The 19,795-nt window shown below is 40.2% G+C and overlaps 2 protein-coding genes across 2 annotated transcripts; both read left to right on the plus strand.

Annotated features, from left to right (window-relative positions):
* LOC122353713 (ubiquitin-conjugating enzyme E2 J2-like) lies at positions 1-3,449 on the plus strand. Its single transcript, XM_043251594.1, has 7 exons — positions 1-322; positions 692-816; positions 967-1,007; positions 1,094-1,196; positions 1,289-1,427; positions 1,855-1,935; positions 2,013-3,449. The coding sequence occupies exons 2-7, from the start codon at positions 692-694 to the stop codon at positions 2,178-2,180; spliced, it is 657 nt and encodes a 218-aa protein (XP_043107529.1). The 5' UTR covers positions 1-322; the 3' UTR covers positions 2,181-3,449.
* Positions 3,450-3,593: 144 nt separating this feature from the next.
* On the plus strand, positions 3,594-19,413 carry hipk1b (homeodomain interacting protein kinase 1b). The gene is given in 18 exon segments (XM_043251593.1): positions 3,594-3,869; positions 6,822-7,016; positions 7,019-7,524; positions 8,625-8,998; positions 9,198-9,321; positions 10,049-10,168; positions 10,313-10,399; positions 10,501-10,685; positions 10,874-11,024; positions 11,114-11,300; positions 12,407-12,525; positions 12,786-12,911; positions 14,674-14,834; positions 15,733-15,885; positions 16,092-16,235; positions 16,777-16,979; positions 17,076-17,203; positions 17,945-19,413. Coding segments are annotated over 17 exon segments (3,357 nt in total). The 5' UTR covers positions 3,594-3,869; positions 6,822-6,823; the 3' UTR covers positions 18,341-19,413.
* The last annotated feature ends 382 nt before the right edge of the window (positions 19,414-19,795 follow it).

Consider the following 19,795-nt stretch of genomic DNA (forward strand, 5'->3'; position numbering starts at 1 on the left):
ATCTAAATCATTTTGTTTTAATATGCAAATGTGTGTATATTTAGGATGTTAAACGTGGCATTATGCATGTGGCAAGCCTTCCATCCGATAAGAAAGACAAAAATGAGAGCGTATACCACTCCTTAAATTCTTAAATCAAAAGTGAAAGCAGACAGAAATCACGTTACCTTCATTTTCCCTTTCTCTTAAAGCACTGCATTAACATTAAAAGACTTGTGCTGTTTATGTGACGTGTCCAGCATTTGCTGAAAGTCAAAGCAGATATTCATCTGAGACTGGACACGCGGTCTTCACCTTCATCTGTTCTGAATCCACTAAAGAAGTGAGTATGGCATGCTTTTAACACACACACACACACACACACATTGGTTTTGTGAATTCATTGAGACATTCCATAAGCGTAATGGTTTATATACTATATAAACTGTATGTGCTATTGCCCTACACCTAAACCCTTACAGGAAACTACAGTCATTTTTAGATCTTCAAAAAAACCCAACTGAACATAAGTCACCTTCTTGTAATACCTATGTCACAAACACACACACACACACATACTGTGTCAAATATATTACTTATTACGATTGCGGTTGTTGCATTATTTTTCATACATAAGAATCAGCTTTGCTACATGCCTCTAAAGAAAGCCGTCTCATTCGTACAATGATATTAAACGAAACTTGATTTTTAGATGAGTGCGGGTGGTAACAGGAACACGACAGCGACACGGCGTCTCAAACAGGTTTACCTCAGGATAAGGAGAGAGCCCGTGCCTTACATCAGTGCCGAACCTCTGCCGTCTAATATACTGGAATGGTACAATTACGCCAGGCCCGCTGATGTATAAATTGAAACAACTTCATATCAAGAGCTGCTGCTATCTAGAGCGAAAGTGCTTTTATACGTGAAAGAAACCTTTGTTCTGAATTCATGTCTTGAAACGTTTGTTGATGAAATCTTCCCTAGGCATTTTGTTGTTCGCGGACCTGAGAAAACCCCTTACGAGGGTAGGCGTGAGTACTTTAACTCGCATTTCTGTATTGTAGGCCTATTATGCACACTTATTTCTTCTTCATGTGTTGTAATGGCTAAGGCGGCTACTATCACGGCAAGTTGCTATTTCCTCAAGAATTTCCTTTCAAGCCACCCAGTATTTATATGATAACTCCTAATGGGAGATTCGCGTGCAACGCGCGGTAAGGTCAATAACGGCGCATCTTCATAAACGTCCACTGCGGCTCGCCGTGACTCATTTTAACTATGTGCTCTTTTTTTTTTGACCCTGCAGGCTTTGTCTGTCCATTAGTGATTTCCACCCTGACACGTGGAACCCGGCCTGGTCCGTCTCCACCATCCTCACCGCACTGCTGAGCTTCATGGTGGAAAACATTCCCACGCTGGGAAGCGTAGAGACGTCTGACTTCACCGTACGTACACCGCAAAACCTTCCGCTGGACGTTCATGTCCCTTGAGGGCCACTGTCCTGCAGAGCGTGGCTTATATGCTAATTAAACACACCTGAAGCAGCCGCTCGAGGTGTGTTTCTCAAAGCCATCGTCGGATAACCGTGGTCATTGGTTCCATTGAGCTCCGTTGGTACCGCAGCTGATTTTTGGGAAATGCCCCTGCTAGAGAAACATAGTGATGGTGACAGAAAGGGAAAAAGTGTTAAGAGAGAATTTGTCCCGTATAAAACGGTTTAATGCATGCGCTTTCGTTTTCTTGTTTCGAATGTTGCATTCCCCCAAAGAATTGCGTATAAAAAGCTATCCGTATAAAACCATTCTGTTAAACAGAGAAAATTTGTGATGTCCATTGGTTGTTATTATGATTATTTCTTTATTTGTCTGTCAGAAAAGACAGCTGTCTGCACAGAGCTTGGCCTACAACCTGAAAGACGGCGTTTTCTGTGAGCTGTTTCCTGGGGTTGTGGAGGTAAACCCCCGAAATAAGGTTCAAACAAAAAAGTGCCTTCGTTTAGTTATAGATGCTGAGGTTTTCCTCCTTTACAGGAGATCGAGGCGAAGCAGAGGACTCGGAAAGACTTCGGCGTTCCTCCTCATAACGGTCAGCCAAAGCCTAACGTCAGAGGAGCGCTTGTAAACCTGTGTGTTGTAGCTGGTTTAGTTTTCTGTGTCTACACAGTCAGGTTTGGGCTGCATCTTATAGGCCAGGACTGAAAACAGACTCTACCGATGCGACCCGAAAGCTCTATTTGAGGCATCGTTCTTTCTTTTAACTTCTGTTCAGAACACTTGAGGTAATGCAATGATACGGGATGGTTTTCTGAAGTTCATGACACTTTGAAATGAAACCAGCAGTCTAAAAAAACAGCTTTTGTAATATTCTTGATTCACTGTAAAAAAAAAACAGATTCAACTTGTTACCCCGCTTTAACCAACAAAAACATTTTAGTTGTCACTTAAATTAACATTAAGTAACTAAAACTTACTATACCACTATAAATAATAATTTTGTAAAGTAAATGACTTCATTTAATATGTAGCTGTTGGTAAAATAATTAACTGTGTGATTACATTCATATCTGTCTTTATATTTTGTGTTATAAGAATGTTATTTCGTTGTTTCTTTCTTTCTTTTTTCTTCTTTCTTGCTTTTTTGCCTGTGCAATTAAATGATTAAACTTCATTTTGAAGTTAAAGTACAAGCATTCAATAAACAACTAATTATTAGCATGACTATGAATCTTTACATTCACCACACTGGACCTTTAGCAGTCTTTTTAATCAACCAAAGACCCTGAAATTATAAAGTATTTGATGGGGTCTCTCTAAAAAACGATTTTATTTAGCACTGGTTATGTAAGTGGACTACTTCAAAATCACTCTTGTAAATGACATCCTCCAAACTAAAATGTAATTTCAGTCAGGCGTTATTTTAAGATACAATTTTTTGCCATTAACAAGCCATTTAACTACAACTGTTGCCTCAAAAAAAATAAAATAAATAAAAATAAAAATCTGCTGCTTATTAATAGTTAGTAATGTAAATGTCACGTTTAGGTATTGTGTACATGTACTTTACGTCTTAATAAACAGCCTATTCGTTATTAATAGGTATGCTAGGCAACTTTAATATCATTGTTACTTAAAGACTCCTATAAAAAAAAAAAAAACGGGTCCATTTTAACAACATTTTGAAAAATAATACGTTTATTTTTCAAGTCAGTCTGAGGCAATTTGTTAACATGCTTTAAATGTACTTTGTACTGAGAGAGTGATTATAATTATATATTTATATAGTTGTTTTGTTTTCGAGTTAGCTCTTATTACATCTGTATTACTGTTATTCGAATGACGACGTTTGCACTATTAACATTAAATGTGGTAACCCATACGATAAAAAAAATGCCACGCTTGTCTACTTTATTCCATTTAAGTTGGCTTGACGCGAAGCCGTGTGCGTCAGTGGCGTGTTTCCAATAGTAACGAGAAACATGTCGATCAGATATTTCCCATCATCGACAGTTGCACAATTGCTAGTCTCAGAGCGTGTTACAAAACGTGTAAAGCCGTGAGCGCATGCGCAGTCCCGAGTCCGTGGACAGGAAGCCTGACTGAAGCAGCTGATAATCAGGCTTTGCGTGTTCCGGGAAGCACGGCAGCCCCTTTCTGCCTGGATTTTAAAAGGGGCTTTTTAGTACGGGGACAGAAATCGACGATTTTATGAGCAGCTTGCCCGCTCGCCACTCGCGGTGACCGATGGAGCTGTATTTTTATACCGATCGCCGTTTATTTTCGAGTTAACTGTAGGGCCGGAGCTGCTCGCTAACAATGAAGGCCTAGAATCCGGATCCGAGGGATTTAAAGCTCTCCTCTGCCCCAGACAAGGATCAACAACACGCTCAGGTATTAATATAGCAATAAGCATCCATGCTATATACACCCGCAGAAGTGTCTTTAATGAAACTAATGTAAACATAAAATGCTTTTGAATGGGTTTTTGTAAAGAAGGGTTGGATTTGTCGAGCATTTTTTTTTCAACGGTTTCTCCTTGAATTCTGAATTAGAATGCGTTTAATACTTTAAATATTGTTTTTGATATACTGTATTGTAACAGTATCGCTAACGATTCGTTACATACTAGCTGACAGATGATACAATGTAGCAAACTTACGGCGTCTGCAGATTCGAGGGCATCGGCAACAATGTCACTCTGCTCAGTGATTGCGATATTAATGCTCATATTTAAAAAAAAAAAAAAAACGCCTTGTTTTTCTTGTTAATTTCGTTCTTTTCCTCTTTTGCTTCGTGACATTAGCGCAGTTTTCTCGAAAAGGGTGGAGTCGTTTGGTGTTGTAAACATTCAGCGGGGTTATCGCTTTAAAACTCGATTATTAGATCATTAACGACCAGAAACTGAGTAGCTCGTGGGTAATATTTGATATTTCGGTTCTTGTTGGTGTTTTTTTTTGTTTATTGTTTGGCTAAAATGTTTTAGACACGATGTTCTTTGCAGTCATTCAGCCTTTTTAGAGAGAGAAAGAGACCCTCAGTCCAGATCCTTGGCCGACTAAGAAACACGAACAGAATTTATTTTTATTTTATTTTACCTAAAATGATAGTAATACTTTCTTAAATGTTATTTTATCAGTCGTTGGATCCCTTTACTGATACTGTTGAAGGAAGGAGCAACTGTTACGATTTTACCTGCCTGTATTTTTCCAGCTTTAAATATTTCATCAATTATATATCATAGAGAGATTATAAATTATTTAAATATTTCAGTTGTTAAGCAACCTGTGTGTGTGTGTGTGTGTGTGTGTGTGTATATATATATATATATATATATATATATATATATATATATATATATATATATATATATATATATATATATATATATATATATAATTATTTTTTTTTTTTTTTTCAAATAGCAATATTTCCATTGACAAATTGGACAGAGGAGAACAGTTTTTCTTTATTTTTGCACAGATGGAGGTTTGCTTTCTAGCGATTATCGTCGATTTGATCACAAAGATCGAAACCGAGCTGATCTAGACAACGACGTCTTTGAGTTCAATAATGAAATGCTTGGGTTGAAAATGGAGTGGTTAATCTTGTCGTTATACATTACTGACACGCTATTCTCCAAATTTGACACTGTTCAGTGCTTTGACGCTACGTATTGTTAAAAGCGCCGATTGATTGAATTATTCACGGTATGAGTTTATAAAAAAATAACATGAAGGGCATGTTTTGAGACTATAACGCAACACTTTTATATAAATCGAGTCACAATGTACGTTAAACCTCAGAAAAACGAAGGACATTAATACTATCTACTATAAGTTAGTTTTTCGCATCTGTTTTCCTATAATTTCTGTCATAATTTATGAAAACGGTTATCATCAAGGGGTGTTTTATAGATTAGTAATTTGTGCAAATACTAAAGACATCTTTTGGATTTTCCTAATTTTAAGTGTAATTACGCCCCTTTAGTTACTGTTTCTCACGCATACAGAGTTGCTGCTGTCTTATAAAGATGGCTGTCAGTGAACACCGTATCACAAGACGGAGGGATATATATTTATTCATTTAAATATTTTAACCTAATGAGAGTATGCGACCTGAAAACGAACGTTTCTGTCTTCTTTGGGATTGAGTTTGAATGATTGGGGACGTTTTTGCTCTGGTTTGTTTGGGTTTAGGAAATGTAATACGATAAATTCTATTGCCTATTCGCCACATCATTACCGTCAATGCATCTTCCAGTGTTTCTGTGGGGCGCTGAAACCTAAAGATGGCTGAGGTCTGTTCCCCGTTCAACTGAGACTCGACTGCCATTGGGTCATCTGTGTTTTAGGGGAGGGTTTTACTGATAGGTCAATTATATTTGTAGTAACAATGAACACAAGAAAAACATGAATTATTATATTTAACTCGGATCAACACGACTGAATTTACCAGTGGAGCCGACAGTCATTTCAATGATCTCAGTATGATTACGTAAATGCTAGATTTGTCAATATTTATAATAAATAATTGTATCTGGCTGTTCAGTCATGTTATATCAGTGTTGTTGTTGTTGTTTTTAGGGCTGCAAAATAATTCATTTGCGATTGAATTGATTCTAAAGTTTGTTTACAGAATGTGTGTATTGTTTAGGTTTATTTGTATTTATATATAAATATAAAATTTATAAATTAAGAATTGTATGTGTTTGTATGTAAACTATAGTGCTGTCAAATGCTTAATCGCATCCAAAGTGTTTGTTCACATATGTATATTTATGTGTAAATACACAATATATATTTTTAATCATTCAAAATGTTTTTTAACATAATGTGTACTGTTTATTTTTTGTATATAAATACACAGTGTATATTTAGAAAATATTTTCATGCATACTTGTTTTATATAAACTTTTTTTATATTTTCTAATATTATATACATGTTTGTGTGTGTGTGTGTGTATATATATATATATATATATATATATATATATATATATATATATATATATATATATACATATGCATAAATATATATATGTAAAATATAAGTAAAATATAAATAAAATATAAACTTAAACATTTTTTTTTACGTAGTGTGTGTACTGTGTATTTTCTTGTATGCGATTAATCATTTGACAGCACTACTTTATATAAACAATTTTTCTTAAATATATACAGTACATATGTGTGTATTTATATATACGTAAGTATGCACACAATATGTGGGCTAAACATTATTTTGAATCGATTAATCGTTTTGCGGTGCTTGTCAGTTTTGAAAGTGCTTTTGTTCTTCTTTGTACGTTCGACAATGCCAAACTTATTTATCCAATATCTGCAGGCATGGCTTCACAGCTGCAGGTTTTCTCCCCTCCATCTGTGTCTTCCAGTGCCTTCTGCAGGGTGAAAAAAATGAAAGTGGAGAGCTGTGCTTGGGATGCTTCCAATGAAGCTTACAGTTCTGTGGGCCAGTACAGCTTCAACCCCGCGGCGGGCCTCCCTTTCGGCTCCTCTGGGCTGGTCTTCCCCCCAGCGTCCCGGGCCAGGTGGTGGTCCGAGCGGCAGACAGCACCGGGAGCCTCCCGCGGGGGTCCAGCCGAAGAACCTCTCACAACACCCACCACTCGGAGGCGCACACCTCCCGTGGGCACAGGTATGGCGTGAAGAGGAAGAACGAGGAGGTGGAGAGCTCCGGAGGAGGAGGTGGTGGTGGTGGAGGAAGCGGCAGTGGCAGCGTTCAGATCCTGGAGGAGCTCTCGGCTCCTGCTTTCTCCGCTCGGACGGGAGGAACGGGGACCACCGCCCAGTCCATCCCCCACTCGGCCCCCACCACCAAAAGCAGCAGCTCCAACGGGGAAGGGGACTACCAGCTGGTCCAGCACGAGATCCTCTGCTCCGTCTCCAACAGCTACGAAGTTCTTGAGTTTCTCGGTCGGGGCACGTTTGGGCAGGTGGCCAAGTGCTGGAAAAGAGGAACTAATGAGATCGTGGCCATCAAGATCCTCAAGAACCATCCATCATATGCACGTCAGGGGCAAATCGAGGTACGTCGTGATGCCTTCTGTGTTTTAGGGTTATTGTTTCCCAATCTTGGGTTACCACCTGAAAAAGATTTCCTGGTATTTTTAAGTCAAAATGGGAGGAGAAGGTTGGTTCACAACAACGTTTGTGCGAGTGCAACAATATACAGGGAAGCAAGCGGTATGGTGCTTTCAACAATTTAGTCCAGGAGCTCCGGTTGGATGATGCACAGTTTGCATTATATTTTAGACCAGATAGGGTTTTGTGCAATCCATCTGCTGGCTATGTTCTCCTTTTTCTTGTTTTTTTTTTTTTTTTTTTTGTAATGGAAACAGCTCGCCACTCACTTGTCAAAAAGGCACTTGACGTAGGGTGTTTCTAATTTTAAAAAAAATAATGAAGCCGCAGAAAAAGATGCTGCCAGCTGTGGTGTTTTAAATAGCCCTCAGCACTTTTTTAAAAATAACGCCATAGGTTTAAAATGTAAAACTTGACTCTCTGGCACCTTCGAAGGAGACGCCAAGTGTGAACATGGCCTCACTTCATTGACCAGACTTACTAAACGGATCAAATTTGTACAAATGCATATTCCGCTTTTTAGCAGGAGTGCAATCGTACTTGCATGAGAACATACCTCATTGGTTCTTGCTGAAGTTTGTGATGTAGTAACAAACACAGTGGGTTCTCGTGCATCTTGCAGACACGTTTGAGCTATTTGTGACCAAATTTGAGTGTTTTAATTGCGTAGACGAGCTCGCAAAAGTCAGTTTCTAACCAAGCAGCTTCTGTGGCAACACATTTATGCAACCAGTTGAACCATTGCTAAATTTGCATTGGGAAATTATTTTTCCCTCATGCAAAATTCCCGATCATTTTCAAGCCAGTAGTAAATGTGAAAATACTACTAAGACAAAGAATAATTAATTGAGGTTGCACAATGTCATGTAGCCTGCCCAAAAACAAAATATCAATAAATGAACAGCTCATGATATTGTAACAGATTATTCATATCTACATAGCCAATTTGACTATATAGAAGACATTTAAGATTCTGGCATGACTAAATTAACAGTTTGTTTTCTCATTTACTTTATTGGTCATTGACCCCTACTATCTCTTCTAGGTGAGCATATTGAACCGGCTGAGTGCGGAGAACGCTGACGAGTTCAACTTTGTCCGCTCATACGAGTGTTTCCAGCACAAAGGCCACACGTGTTTGGTGTTTGAAATGCTCGAGCAGAACCTTTACGATTTCCTGAAGCACAGTAAGTTCAGCCCACTGCCCCTGAGGCACATCCGGCCCATCCTGCAGCAGGTGGCCACGGCCCTGATGAAGCTGAAGAGCCTGGGTCTCATCCACGCTGATCTGAAGCCTGAGAACATCATGCTGGTGGACCCCATCCGACAGCCCTACAGGGTGAAGGTCATCGACTTCGGGTCAGCCAGTCACGTCTCCAAAGCCGTCTGCTCCACTTACCTCCAGTCCCGCTACTACAGGTGAGCGACTGTCTGTAATCTGGTTAAATGATCATGAACGCCCCTTCAGTAGAGAATACATCCCACAGTTACAGTATATTGTTGCAGTAATCATTCAGTCGATTCCTAAACGTATTTATAATAGAAACCTAAAGCCTAAATGCATAGATTGCGTTCTTGAAGTGGTTCACAGAAGTATTTTTGTGCTTTCTATCCTCAGAGCCCCTGAGATCATCTTGGGTCTGCCTTTCTGTGAAGCCATTGACATGTGGTCATTGGGTTGTGTGATAGCAGAGCTCTTTCTGGGCTGGCCGTTATATCCAGGAGCTTCAGAATATGACCAGGTCACATGTTATGTTACTATGCACTGTTTATTTATTTGGCGTCACCAAATGATGGGCCTTTTAAGATTTGCAAGCCTTGTTTTTGACAACTTGATTTCTTTGGAATAGTACTTTTTGTCTCATTTTTATTGATCATAGGCTTTGTTGATGCATTTCAAATGGGGAAAAATGTATAAACGTTTTCTGTTTTCGAGCCGTTTTTGGCCAGGAGCACCATAGATTAATTAAGGGTGGGACGAAAATCTCTGGCGGTTGTTCTATCCAAAGTCCAGTGTGATTACATTAACTAGCACTTGCGGAAAAGGAAAACCCTTAGATCAGAATGACTGGAAACAGCATGAGGGTCCAGATAATACCTTGACAGATTGTACGACGTGACCTTAAGGAGGTAGACCAGGCAGATTGTTCAACATGCGCGGTCTTTCATGCCAGACTGTGTGATAAATAGCAGCCAAGACATCTAGCCATGATTCAGCATCGACAGCCGGTCTCGCGTCATACAGGTCATTCTGTACTCACGTTCTCAAGTTTAAGACGGCAGCCCATAAAAGTCTAATCCAAATAAGTCTATGGCGAGTAATCATCACCGAGACCATTAATTGGCCATCTGAACATATTGCACTAGGCAAGACTGAATGATTTTACCCTACGTTAACATAAATCCTTTTATGATTACAGAAATTTAGTCTTTGTACTAACTTTGACCTTTCTCATTTTCCTCCTCCAGATTCGGTACATTTCTCAGACGCAGGGATTGCCTCCTGAGTACCTCTTGAGTGCTGGCACAAAGACGAGCCGCTTCTTCAACAGAGGACCAGACTCCAGCTACCCACTGTGGAGGTTAAAAGTCAGTACCCATGCTTTTATGCTTTAAACATACAAATAACGTTAAGCAACTGAATAGCTTCTTGTCTAAAAATGGGTGGTTAATATTGTACCAGAGTGACACTGGAGTCGTCTTCTTTTTTTTTTTTTTTTTTTTTTCTTTTAGACCCCATCGGAGCATGAGGCAGAAATGGGCGTCAAGTCAAAAGAAGCGAGAAAATACATCTTCAATTGTTTGGATGACATGATGCAGGTAATTAGAAATACATATGTAGTCAGTATATAGAACATATACAATACATGTATGGGACATATTCAGTCTAGCCTTTTCTGACTGCATCGATTGGTTTCCAGGTCAATCTGCCGACTCATTTAGAAGGAACTGACATGTTGGCGGAGAAGGCGGACCGTCGGGAGTTAATTGACCTGCTGAAGAGGATGTTGAGGCTGGATGCTGATAAAAGAATTACACCCACTAAGACCCTGGCACATCCGTTTGTGACCATGAGCCACCTGCTGAACTTCCCACACAGCTCACAGTGCGTCATTTTTAATCCACCCCGGTTTCACAGACGAGGCTTAAGCCTAGTCCCTACAGCAGTTTAAAAAACTTACACTGACTGATCTTAAAGGGATAGTTCACTCAAAAATAAAAAATTGCCATTAATTACTCACTGGATAATTTGAAGATATGTCTTTATAAATTTAATGCTCGTATTTTTTGTAGTGTGAAGTCGTGCTTCCAGAACATGGACATCTGCAAGAGAAGGAACAGTAGCTTTGACAGTGGGAAAGCCCTGTTTGCTGCTAACGCTGTTCCTGGAGCTGCAGGAAACCTGACTGTGACCTTCAGCAGCCAGCTGAACCAGCACAGCCAGGTGAGGGGAGAACCACCTGCTCGAACACACACACAGTAAGCTTTTTTTATAGTTTCCGTCAGTCTAATCTGTGTTGATAATGTTCTCAGGTTCCATCTGCTGGTGGAGCTGTTCCTCTCCTCAACTACCAACCAGCACTTTACCAGCAGGCCACCATAAACATCCCAGGCCTGGCCCAGCCCAGCATCCCTCTGCAGACCCGTCCTACTCAGCTGTGTGCTCAGCCTGAACCTTTCCAGCAAACCCTCATCGTCTGCCCCCCCACCACAATCCAAGGTGAGCCCGAGCAGGTGCATTGTGGGTGACCTATGTCCCTTCAGTAAGCTAGACTCCATCCAGTTGTAGCTAAATCACTCGTTTACTGTTGTTTTTTTTGGTTTTTTTTGTTTAGAATTTTTTTTTTCTTAGAAATGTCAATCAAAATGGCTTGCAAGCAAGCTGCTAGTTTTGCACTTAATTGGGATTGTAGTTGTGCCAGATATTAAAGGGCTAGTTCACCCAAAAATGGTAAGGGGGCTACTGCAATGATGGAGCTTAGAAATGCCAGGATGCAATTTTTAATGTAACTCTGATTGGATTAGTCTGAAAGGAGGTCACACACATGCTTTTGAAGGCAAAGATGGGTTAATTTTAATTTTGGGGTGAACTAACCCTTTGAGAAATAATCAATTTTGTTAGGTTTGAACTGTACTGGAATTAAACGTAATTAACTGAATAATAATGTTAAAAAATAATCTTTTATATCATTAATCATTTGCGTATACAGTCTGCTGAAACACATAGAACTGATAAGTATTTAACTATTAAATACATAAATTGTGAACATGCTTTATGAATTTAAATGTCACTTATATCTACCAATTTACACATAATCACTGTAAATTCCCCCTTCTCATCTGTAATTTAATTTGTACATATTTATCACATATTTATCTTTGTAATTTATATTTATATTTGTACCTATATCCTGCACTTGCTGCTTATTGCACTCCTGGTTAGACCTAAACTGCATTTCGTTACCTTGTACTTGTACATGTGTAATGACAATAAAGTTGAATCTAATCTAATCTATTACATGTACTTTTGCTGCTTACCTCATAACTTAATCATACAGTTAATCTCCAGTTAAGCATTACTTCTGTTTAATTATCACAAATTTGTTTTTGTTTTTTTTTGCTTTCTTTTCTTTTGATCTCTGGAATGGCAGCAGAGCTGAAAGGTGAAATTGGCTGTGAATTTGTTTTTGTTTAGTTTGAGTCATTTAGACGTAATGTTTTGTTAGTGCAAGATGTTTTGCAGTTGATTCATTCACTTTCTTCATACGTGCAGGGCTTTCCCACCCTTGAAAAACTCTCTGAATCCGTCGTTGTTTTTTCTTGAAGGGCTTCCATCTTCTAATAAAACCTCTAGCTATCCTGTCCGGGTGGAGAACGGTGTTCCTGTTGTCCAGCAGAACCAGTCCACTCAGCCTCTTCAGATTCAACCCAGCATGCTGACGCAGGTAAGACGCGGTGAAACGGTGGCATTATATCTAACGCTGACGTCCCGTTGCTGGCAATCTGACGAACTGCAAATTAATCCAGTTAAGTTGAAGAGGAAGCGTCAGTCCTAAAGTCTGCACGGACGGCTCTTGGGCCGCTGGCGAGTGCCGGTAAATGGCACGTGAGATCACCGCCTTGTACCCCTGACCTGAGTCTGACCTTTTGTCTAATCTTTCCATGCTTTTTGCCCCTTTCCCTCCACGGTGCCCCTCGTCCGCAGGGCTCCTGCACTCCTCTGATGGTGGCCACGCTGCACCCCCACACAGCGTCCCAGTACCCGCTGCCCCTGGCCCTGGGCTGTGGGGCGGCACGGCCTGCCCTGCTGGAGCAGACAGCCACAGTGCTGGTAAAGAGAGACCCACCCAGCGCTCTACCACTAACATCAGCATTTCTCATTGACCCTCTCCCCTCTTTCCAAAATCCTGCTTCAGTGCATCTCTTCCTAATCCTTTTATTGCTGAGCATATCCTATTTCTTTCTTACCGCTTTGATCTTTATTTGTTTTATCCCTCTTTTATGTTTACTTGTCTTTTTCCTGCTCTTTGAAAATTCTAGATCCTCTATGATCTCTTGTTTATTTTTGTTGCTCACTTATGGATCTTTTTTGATCTTTATTTGATCTTACTGATCTTTTTGTTTAGTTTGTTTTCATTGGCTCTTTGATCTTTTTTTTTTTTTTTTTTTTTTTTCTCCCCTGTCTTTAAGAATGCTCTATTGTAGTTGATCTCTTGATGATTTTTACTCCTTTTGTTTGTATTTGTTTTATTGTTTTATTTCAGTATTTTTTTTTTTTTTGTAAATCTGAATTTGATCATTTTGGATTGTCATTGATCTCATGTTGATTTGATAATTCTAGTTGGATTCTAGATGATCTCTTGTTGATTTTTACTAATAGTTTTTGTCTTTAATTCATTTTTTTTACACATCTTTTTGTTGCATTCGAGAACAATCTTTTTTCCCTTTTTTTAAAATTAATTTGATGTTTTTTTAATGTAATTTTTTTAGTTCTCTCTGTCTGTCTCTCTCTGTCTGTCTCTCTCTCTCTCTCTCTGTCTGTCTCTCTCTCTGTCTCTCTCTCTCTCTCTCTCTCTCTCTCTCTCTCTCTCTCTCTCTCTCTGTCTCTCTCTCTCTCTCTCTCTCTCTCTCTCTCTCTCTCTCTCTCTCTGTCTCTCTCTCTGTCTCTGTCTCTGTCTCTGTCTCTGTCTCTGTCTCTCTGTCTCTGTCTCTGTCTCTGTCTCTCTCTCTCTCTCTCTCTCTCTCTCTCTCTCTCTCTCTCTCTCTCTCTCTCTCTCTCTCTCTCTCTCCCCCCCTCTCAGTCATCGTTCTTTCTCAGCGCAGGTCTGCTACAGGCATGGGAGGCATGTGCTGACTCTTCTGTGCTTTGCTTGCAGCTTCTTGTTGCGTGAATACATATTTTATTTGTTTATATCCCTCCTTTGACCTCCCACCCCTCCTCCTCCCAGCCCCACCGTCTGTTTGGCCCTCCTTCTTCTCTCAGGGGAGGAGACTGACCTTGTCTACAGCTCGAAAACACTCGCGGCCATGTTCCTCTCCCTCTCATAGCCATGTCTGTCCGCAGGTACTCTAGTGCTGCCCATCCTGGCATGGCAGATCTTTTGGCCAGTTTTGCTCTGTGGAAATGCTCAGTGTTTTCTGACTATTTAACAGCCATGATTCTTCCCAACAGGTTGCCGGACTGCTCTTTCCTGCCCTCCCCCCCTCATCTTTAATTTTTAAGGCTTGTGTGTGTGATTTTTGCATGCTGTGCTTGTTTCTGCTTTTAAAATCATTCAAAATGGCTGTGCTACGTCTAAAGCTGCCTTATGCTCCGGGAGAGAATTGCAGATTTGTTTATTTGTGTTCACTTTAATTTGATGTCACATCGGCACGTTATTCCTCGTCATTATGGCATGACACATATTTAAATTCAGATTTAAATGCCAATAGATGTGTCACTCATTGTGTGGTGCAGATTTGGTCATAGCTGTTTTTTTTCCCCACTATTCATTTGCCAGTGAAACTTTTTTTTCAAATTTGATCAACATTGAGTGACTTAAGCAGTTTCGGCTTGTCGGTGTCACTCAGGCAGATATTTTGTCGTACTCCAGCAGGCCTGGCCAGCAGGAACCCAGCAGATCCTCATACCCTCTGCATGGCAGCAGGTGCCGGGCATGACCATACACAACTCGAGCCACCAGCCGGTAGTGACCGAATCTCCTCTGGAGACCCTGCTGTCTGAGAGCTCCGGCCAGCAGACGTCAAGCTGGAGGTAAACGTTTAGGAAGAATCGTACCCTTAAATTGTCCGAATTCCAAAGGGAAGTGAGCATTCCTATTCCCTACTCCCTACTTTTTCTTCAACGTGGAAGTAGTCCTATGGGTGATGTTTTCAGTATGTTAGAAGCTGTAAGGAAATAAAGTGGAATGTAACAAAATGCAGTAAATGGTAAAACCGTTTCCATTACAGACTAGTGTGTTCATAATTAAGATGACAAATTAAATTAACATAAGACCCAGCAAAAATGGCTGAACACAGATGAGACCAGAAGCTAGATCCATAGAATTTACAAATGGCGGTGTCCATTTTTATGTCAAAAAGATGGATGAGCATTTGGAGCTCCCTTGGCGAAGGGAATGACTGACCAGATGTTACCTTGGCAACGCTGTTCATGCCTGCAACTCTCAGTTATTGCAAATATTTATGCTCATTATTATTTTCTAATTGTCTCATTTAATATTAAACCTTTTCAAACTAAGCTTGCTTAACCATCTTAAATCATATTTCTATCACTGACAAAGATGTTTTATTAAATTAAAATAAATTCATATTTATCTAGCTAGTATTCTACTTGCGTTTGCTTGAAGTCGAATTCAACTTCAAATGCGCTTTAAGAAATGCAGAGAAGGATCTGAAACTGAACATCACTTGATCATAAACGGAAATTCACTTCCTTGAATTGACCATCGAGTGACGCCTTCGCTAACTGACCTCTAGAAGGTCCCTTCCCGAAGACATTCAGTTGTTCACTTTCGTTTGTAACATCGCTACTAATGGTGTGGCCTTCAAGGGCACAAAAAAAGCCATTTGGAATTCATCCAGTATCTGCACACAACGTCATTTACCATAGGTGTTTGAATTGATAGCGATTGGCTGGTTGTTTCCCGCAGGGCGTCTCAGAGCGGTCAGCACAACAGCGTCGTCCAGCAGAACCCACACATCCTTGGCAGCCTCAATCCCGCTAATTCTCTGAGTCGGGGAACGTCTGCGGTCACGCGGTCACAGAACAAGAGGAGCAGGGTCTGCTGTGACACCGGCAGCAGGTATCGGGCCATTTGCTTTCGACACTCGACTGTTTCAGTTGTGTGTTTTAGAATAGTTTCGATAGGTTTCCGCCGGCTTCTTTTGGCTTGTAATGCGTGCTCCTGCTATTTTAAATAGGATAAATAACTTGATTTGACCAACTTGTGCAATTGCACAGATTAAGTGTTGTTTTTAAGGGTGAAAAATTCTTTTTCTGTATCTGCAGCAGTGCTCTGGTGAGCTCTCAGACGTACAATGCAATCCTCACTCAGCCCATCATTATCTCTGACACCCCGAGTCCTGCCGTCAGCGTCATCACCATACACAGCGACTCTGAAGACGAGGACGAGAGGAAGTTCCACCCTGCTAGGTGAGTGAGGTTACTGCCTGCTGTGCTTACTGTGTCTTTACATGCACTACAAACAGTTTGAGGCAAGCAAGTTTTTTACATATGTGTGTGTGTGTATGCATATGGATATGTGTATGTAAATGTATATAATATAATTCATCCCTGTAAAAAAAAAAAAAAAAAACTTGTTTTAAGTCATCATGAGTCAGTATTACTTCTTAAGTGAAGACATGACAAAACCGAACTGAACAGCATGGAGTGTCTTCTGCGTCAGAACGTTATGATTGGCCCAGAGTACACTTTCTGGACTCATGCGTGCTCATACCACTAATCTTCATTCTGTGTTCACATACTGCCTCATTCTAGCTACTTCCTAGTAATCTTACAACTTCTCATATCAGTAAATTGCCGGAACAATTTACTGATTTCTTAAGTCATCTACTGGTAATTTACCAGTGAAGTCTGTATGTGTGAAAGGGGCTAATGTGTGATTCCTCTTTCTGCAAAGTGAAGTAGCTCCATATAATTCCAGTGAAATTTTTTTTCTTCTTCTTTTGTTTAGCTGTGGCCCCAGTCACAGGACTAACGTGATCAGCTGCCTAACCGTTCACGATTCAGACTCGTCCACCGCCAGTCCTCTGACTCCAAAGCCCCAGAACGCTGGGGTCCAGTCCTCACGACTCAAATCCCTGGCAGTGGTGGCTCCATCTGTGAAGGCGCAGCCTGTGGAGAGCTCGATATCAGCCAAAATCCCGTTGGCTATAGGCGAGTATTAGCAGTTGTCCCACTTTCGTGCACCATAGTTGGTCAGCACGCGTGCATATGCGTCATTAAAAACCTCATTTGTCGTGTTTGCTTCAGGTCTTCCACAGAATTACTACATGAAGCCTAAGAGAGCTGCTGTCGCGAGGCAGCCGAGCAGCTCAGGAGAGAGCGTCACCGACTACCAACAGGAGCCCAGCAGATCCCAACCACTCAACCTCAGTCAGGTGAGCGCTAAACACCGCGTCATATCTAGGGCCCTAAGAAATCGTTTTTTTTATTTTTTCCCAAATTCCATTTTGTTTTCCATATTTTATTCCATTAAATTTTTTTTTTTTTTTTTTTTTTTTTAATGGTTAAATTAATTCGTATTAATAAAAAGCATGTTTAATTAATTAAAACCACGATACTTAATACGATTTCGTATCAAAAGTCTAAAAAACTACATGCTTACAACTCTGTGACGTTTTATCATTTGTTACCAAATTCTGTGTTTTATCATTATCATTTTAATGCATAAAAACAGCTATATTTTTTCGCATTTATTCGTAAAATGCCTTGTTTTTTTTTTTTTTTTTTTTTTTTTCAGAAATTCTTTTTAATTTCAAATTTGGTGAGGGCGTAAAACATTAATTTCATATTTTTTTTATGACAAATTAAACTTTTAATTTTTTATTTAATTTTTTTGTAGTACATTCTACTAAAATTTTTATGGGTTGCCTTTAAATACTTTTATACATTTTACAATACTTAAATACATTGTGGTGCTTTGTGATATGACACGAGTTTAGTACAAATCAAAGGGTAAAATAAGTCATAAGTTACTTGGAGCAGTTCTGGAGATGTTGTGTAATGTGTTTATGTCCGGATTTAGTGAGACGGCAGACACTGAAATCATCGCCTGCTTCGTAGGGCTCTACGTATCGTAAAGAGCGCGAGGCTCAGTTTCTCGTTTTCCTTTTTTCCAGACCACTGTCTCCTCTTCCCAAGAACCATCCGGTGGCTCGTCCTCCCTACGTCGCCAGCACACGTTCCCGCCGGCCTCGTCCCATTACTGTCTCCAGGAGGCGCCGTCGTTCACCAGCACCCCCAGCCTGTACCCCTACCCCACCCCCGCGTCCCACATGGAGCACCTGCTCGTGCAAGGCTCCTCCCCCTCCATGCATGGCCCGCCCACGAGTCACTATGCAGCCAGTCTTATCCCAAAGGACTCCATTGGAGGTGTGGTCCACGGACTCTCCGCCCACTACCAGCAACATTACCCCGCCCATCCTTACACCAGCACCAGCACCACTCGAGGAGGCGGGGCTTACAGCGGCTACCAGCTGAGCCCGCGGAGAGTCCCTCAGTACCCCTACATATGAGACGCACAAACTGATGTTCAGATTTTACGACCAACAGACCTGCCGTCAACTGCTGCAACTGGTTTTAACTGTCCTATTTATGTTTTAGAATGTTAATATTTAGAAATCTATTATGTCATTTTTGCATCCGTTTACTGAGAAATCCAGTTAGGCGAGTTTTATTTTCTTAGTTCGAGAAACGCTGACGTGTTTTAAATTCGTAAGCAATAGCGTAATAATGCTGACATAACGGAACAGGGATCGTGACGCCGTGTATTGTCTGTTCGACTAAAATCCTTACACTAATCGTTGACTTTTGTACTCCCTTTTTTGTTTTTAGATTCAGTGGCGTGTTTTTGTTGACGTAGGATCTCTTTTTTTGTTTTTAAGTTATGTTTGATTGTGAAGCTGACTGGTTCTCAACCACTTTACTGGAAGGTCAAGGAAAGGAAAAAAAAAAAAAAAAGTTATGTGCCCTGGTCGTGTTGTTATTTAAGTTAGCGCTATATGTTAGTCCTTGTAGTATCGTAGAGTGTATGTTGTGAGGAATATCAGTGAATATGAGGAATAACATCAACTCCCCATCAACTTTTATTTACTTTTTAAATATTATTTTTTAGCTCTGATCGTTTAATCACGTCGATATTTAACAGAAGAGCTGGGATGTCAAAGCCGAAGAAAATGTGATGCTACTTCAATACCATAACTACACACCGACGATTGGTTTCCTGACATTAAGTGTGGTTAATTTGCAGCATTTCTGAGTAGTCTGCTTTTCAAACTAGAGTACACCAAATATGTGTCTGACTCTTGACCGCTGCGTGTGGTCTCAGTGACGGACAGGTAACGCGACCTTTGAAATTCTGCTCAAAATGACACTGTGACTGACCTCTACGGTCCTTCTTGTTCTGGTCTCAATAACATGACGTGCCTTGACATTCTCTCCAACATGTATGGCAGTGTTTTTGAGTTCAGAGAACATTTAGCATCAACCCGAGAAAGTACTGTACACATTTTGTAATGTCAAGCAATGGTGGAAAAAACACTTTTTTCTTCCATTGTAATGCCATTAAATAAACAAAACATCGATTCAAGTTTGTGGCTCGTTTTTAAATTTTATTATCCAGTCATGTAACTACTATCCGTCCCTTTGTCAAAATCACTGTTTGGTTCGCCCAGAAACCGCTGAACGTAAGATAATAGTCCACCGGAAGAAACCAAGTTTGAGTAAATAAACTTGTGATTTTGAATTAATTAGAAGTTATACTCTACCACATGCACATAATTATTATATTATTTAACAAATGTGTGGTTCAAACGATGGAGGTATAACCAAAAACTACGTTCTGTCGTGCTTACGAAAAAAAACAGACCCTTGGTGAAGCGGTAATGTCTGCTGTGATTGTATCTTTCTGGAAATGCTGTGGTGACGGTTTATTGAACAGGGAAATTACCTCATGGATATTTAATAACATA

This window comes from Puntigrus tetrazona, chromosome 11 (assembly GCF_018831695.1).
Source record: "Puntigrus tetrazona isolate hp1 chromosome 11, ASM1883169v1, whole genome shotgun sequence".
NCBI classification, from domain to species: domain Eukaryota; kingdom Metazoa; phylum Chordata; class Actinopteri; order Cypriniformes; family Cyprinidae; genus Puntigrus; species Puntigrus tetrazona.

What these genes read in the sequence shown, in the direction of transcription:
- LOC122353713 (XM_043251594.1), top strand. Translation starts at nt 692, where the DNA reads ATGAGTGCGGGTGGTAACAGGAACACGACAGCGACACGGCGTCTCAAA. An exon ending in CCGTCTAATATACTGGAATG is followed by an intron (nt 817 to 966) that starts GTACAATTACGC and finishes AATCTTCCCTAG; the next exon opens with GCATTTTGTTGTTCGCGGAC. An exon ending in TAGAGACGTCTGACTTCACC is followed by an intron (nt 1,428 to 1,854) that starts GTACGTACACCG and finishes TTTGTCTGTCAG; the next exon opens with AAAAGACAGCTGTCTGCACA.